Source organism: Vollenhovia emeryi, unplaced genomic scaffold (assembly GCF_000949405.1).
Source record: "Vollenhovia emeryi isolate VEMERY1.0 unplaced genomic scaffold, V.emery_V1.0 DF942469.1, whole genome shotgun sequence".
In the NCBI taxonomy this organism is placed as follows: Eukaryota; Metazoa; Arthropoda; class Insecta; order Hymenoptera; family Formicidae; genus Vollenhovia; species Vollenhovia emeryi.
Genome location: NW_011963897.1, coordinates 1 through 3,778, shown reverse-complemented (window position 1 = coordinate 3,778; position 3,778 = coordinate 1). Strand labels below are relative to the sequence as shown.

General features: G+C 49.6%; 1 protein-coding gene across 1 annotated transcript; it reads right to left on the bottom strand.

The window, feature by feature from the left end:
• Positions 1-760: 760 nt before the first annotated feature.
• On the bottom strand, positions 761-1,561 carry LOC105568727. Its single transcript, XM_012024597.1, has one exon. The coding sequence runs from the start codon at positions 1,559-1,561 to the stop codon at positions 761-763; it is 801 nt and encodes a 266-aa protein (XP_011879987.1).
• Positions 1,562-3,778: the final 2,217 nt, after the last annotated feature.

The following is a 3,778-nucleotide window of genomic DNA, read 5'->3' as shown; positions in this document are numbered from 1 at the left end:
CACACAAGTGAGAACGTGGCGCCGTTTGAGTCGTGAACGGATATGTATATGACTGCAGCCATTGCCAATTGAGAAGCATCAGAGAATCCATGAAGTTCCACTTGCGAGTCGCTCCATGTATTGAGCCACCGTGGTATTGAGAGCTTGGCCAAGCTTGTGAGTTCTTCTCTGATGATGAGCCACCGGGCTGAGAGCTGGGATGGCAGTGGATCATCCCATTGGAGCTTGTGCAGCCACAGCTCCTGCAAGAGAATTTTGGCCTTGATCACTACGGGTGATGCAAAACCAAGTGGATCGAGTATCTGAGCCACTTCAGATAAGACGAGGCGTTTTATGAGTCTGCCTTCCGAGCGTGAGCTTCGGGTTGAGAATGTAAAAGTATCTTCTTGAGGGAGCCATTTGAGTCCGAGTATCTTGGTTGCGCAATCGTCGAAGGTGATTTGTGAGCCTTGGTCTTCGCTGTCGGTGACAGTCTTGAGTATGTCGAGATGAGTTGCATGCCATTTTGCTAGTGGGAAGCCGCCCGCCATGCAGAGGCCCCTTAGTTGATGTGCGACCTCGGCTGAGAATGGTGCGACCTTCGTCCCGTAAGTGCCCGTTGTTGAATGATATGGCACCTCATTGAGCTGATTGTCCATCCAGAGTATCCGCTGTAACTCCCAGTCATCCTTGTGAATCTGAATCGGTCTGTCCATTTTGGTGATGTCCGTAGCGAAAATGTGACGATGTCTACGTATCCTAGGTAGAACATCTGAGATGTTCAGATGTAGCTTTGCTCCAGTGTACATGAGGTAGTTGACCGAGTAGCCTGATGTGGATGCGCTAGAGCCATGAAAACCACCCGCAGTTTCGTTGTAATACTGGCCGGCTTGAGAACACCGTGATGTGTCAGGTGAAAATGTGAGCGATGACTGGAGATGAATGATGCCTTCGTAATGTGGTTGAGTGTCTCGTAATCAATCATGAATTGTTGATAGAGACGTTGATAATTCACATCCCTTGAGAATCGTCTGCGTAATCCCTTCAGACATTGATGAGCGACGTTGTAAGAATCACCCAACAGATCGTCTGGTGAATTGAGTAGAATCCTGTCGATGTACCTCTCTGAAGAATCACGAGAGTGTGTAGTATTGAAGTGCTTCTCGCACCTCTGCTCGTCAGGAGTGAGCTGAGTGACATCGTGAGTAGGCACCTCCTCTTGATTCCAAAATTTCGTCAATAACTCAATAAGAGCATCCTCGTTGAATTGAGTAGCAGCATGCTGCGTTGACGTGCGTGTTGCTTCCCCATTGACTGATCCAAGAACGAGCCATCCGAAGATGGAGAGTTGCGCTATCGGCCTGAGTGGAGAATGCCTGATGTTATTGGGCTTGATGATTTGCCCGTATGCATCTGCGCCGATGAGGATGTCAACTGGCCGCGGGATGAGAAAGTCTGGACTGGCTAGTGCCAAGGTCCTGAGATGCGGCCATTCTTCCGGTTCCGCCTCGAACGATGGTAAGATTGATGTAACTGTCCGGAGGACATGAGCTTGAATTGTGGCAGCTGCGTTGGAATGCATCGAGCATAACGTGAGTGACACGACTCCTCGTGTCCGAGTACACTCCTTGCCTGCAATTCCAGTGATGAGAATACCTAAGTGTTGACGAGGGATGTTGAGCTGCCGAATGAGATTCTCCGAGACGAAGGTGAGCTCGGATCCTGTGTCAATGAGCAGGCGAGCTGAGTGATGCGTTGTAGATGAGCTGACCAGTGCCAAGGCTGTGGCGAGTAGAGTTGGGCAGGATGAGCGGACGTGTGAGCTGGTCTCGACGACTGCACCGTCTCTTCAATTTGAGGGCGTGACCGATGAGCCACAGATTGATTGAGCGGACGAAGCTGTCAGTGAGTGGCGGAGTACGCCGATGATGCGTTGCGCTGGCGTGTGGCACAGCGTTTCCTCCTGATGAGCGTTCCCCGAGAAATGCTCGTGATGAGTGAGCGCAGAGGGCCATGAGACCTCGAAGTAGGTGTGTTTCTTGAGAAACGCCTTGTGCGTCTCCTCAATTTGAAGCCCGAGCTGATGTACCTCTTCAATAGAAATCTCTGCAAGGGACTCCGGGAGAATTTCTGCGATGGCCTTGAGAGTAGAGATCCGACCCAGCTGCGTCTGCACCTTCAGGGCGAGTTCCGTGGAGAGCCGAACCGGAGACGCCGTCCTCGAGGATAAGCGATCTCCCGGCCGCAGTTCCAGTTGCTGAGTCACCGGGCGGTCCGCCTTGCCCGTTTTATGATCGTCCGACATGGTGAGATGACACGTGAGAGAGCCGTGGTATTACACGATCGATGCGTGTCACCGTGTATATGAGCGCCGAGCGGAGATAATGAAGTCTCTCCACGTTTGAGCTGCTCGTTCGAGATGATCAGACTTGAGAAGAGATCTCGAAAGGCAGGTTATGCGGCATACTCCCCGGTGAACTTGGGGAGTGAGATGTCCGGCAAGCGTGAGTGTGTCTGTCGGGTCTCGCCGGCCGATGAGAGTTACGTGAGAGGATCGTGAGATCACGTGATCAATGCGTGGGACCGTATCTTTGCGCGCCGCCGATCACGTGATCGCCGTGAGGTTGAGCTAATCCGTCCGAGAGCCTCGCCGCATCCGGCTCGAAGGACCAAAAAATGTTCGCGATTCTCTTTTGGGAGAGCTCGCTGGACCGCTGCGGTTGGAAGCAGGGCTGAGAGGACTTTGCGGTGAGAGGCTCAGGGAACGAATGCACGCGTGCGAGGGTAGAAATCACGTGATCGAACACTCTGGGCGATTTTGAGTAAAATATCGTGTGGTCCGTTTAATAAATGTAAAAAGCTTACAGTTGAGCAGTCTCTGAATTAACGCTGGATGAGAAGTCTTTGAATCACTTGCACGGGTCGATATTATTGATCGAACACCGGCCTCGCGATGTAGATGCCCGTGAGCCGTGTCCACGCGGCGCCGGCTTGCGCGGTGCGTGATGAGCTTGAGCCGCCGGTGATGCTGTATCCCGAGCTGTCCTGGATGATTCGCACTGATAAGAGTTCACTTCGTATTCACACTGAGTCAGTTCTCGGATGAGAAAATGAGAAAAGTCCACAAAAGACCACTTGAGAACTATCCGCACTTCAAGACGCGTGTACTACGTACGGTCGCTATGAGACAAAAAGCGCCGGAAAAGTACGTGAAGTCGAGCGGTCGCCTCGCGTCGCAATCGGGCATGCGCGCGCAGCGCCCCTGTGGCGCTGCACGATCCGACCCGGCTGATGCTGCCATCACGCCGGTGATGAACAGACCGAGATTCATGATTGAATCCGGAACATTATACTTTTGCAAAAAAGATAGAGTAACAAAATATATTCGGTTGAATTGGAGCTTAGACTTGGTGCTTTTTTTTACCTTTTTGTAAAAAGGTAAGTTTTTTACGTGATATCACACCTTTTGTAGTTTAATTTAATTATAAGTTTCAATACTAATTCATTCTAAGATTTGATATACCTTGGCGGAGATAAAATTCATAATTCGAATTGTCATCAAATGTCTACATCACGCATTTTCATGCACTACACATATTTGATGCATCTTTTCTATTTACAAAATTGGAGCATTATAATTATAATTCTGATTGTTCAAATGTTTTCTGTATTACACGATACATAAAATTTTTAAATGGAATTCTGTCTCGAATTCTGTTGCGAATTATAGATCGTGTAAAGTGGGCTTTAGACATTAGACACGTCTAATTGTAAGAAACGTATTTTAAAGTAACACGTA

What these genes read in the sequence shown, in the direction of transcription:
- LOC105568727 (XM_012024597.1), bottom strand. Translation starts at nt 1,561, where the DNA reads ATGCATTCCAACGCAGCTGCCACAATTCAAGCTCATGTCCTCCGGACA.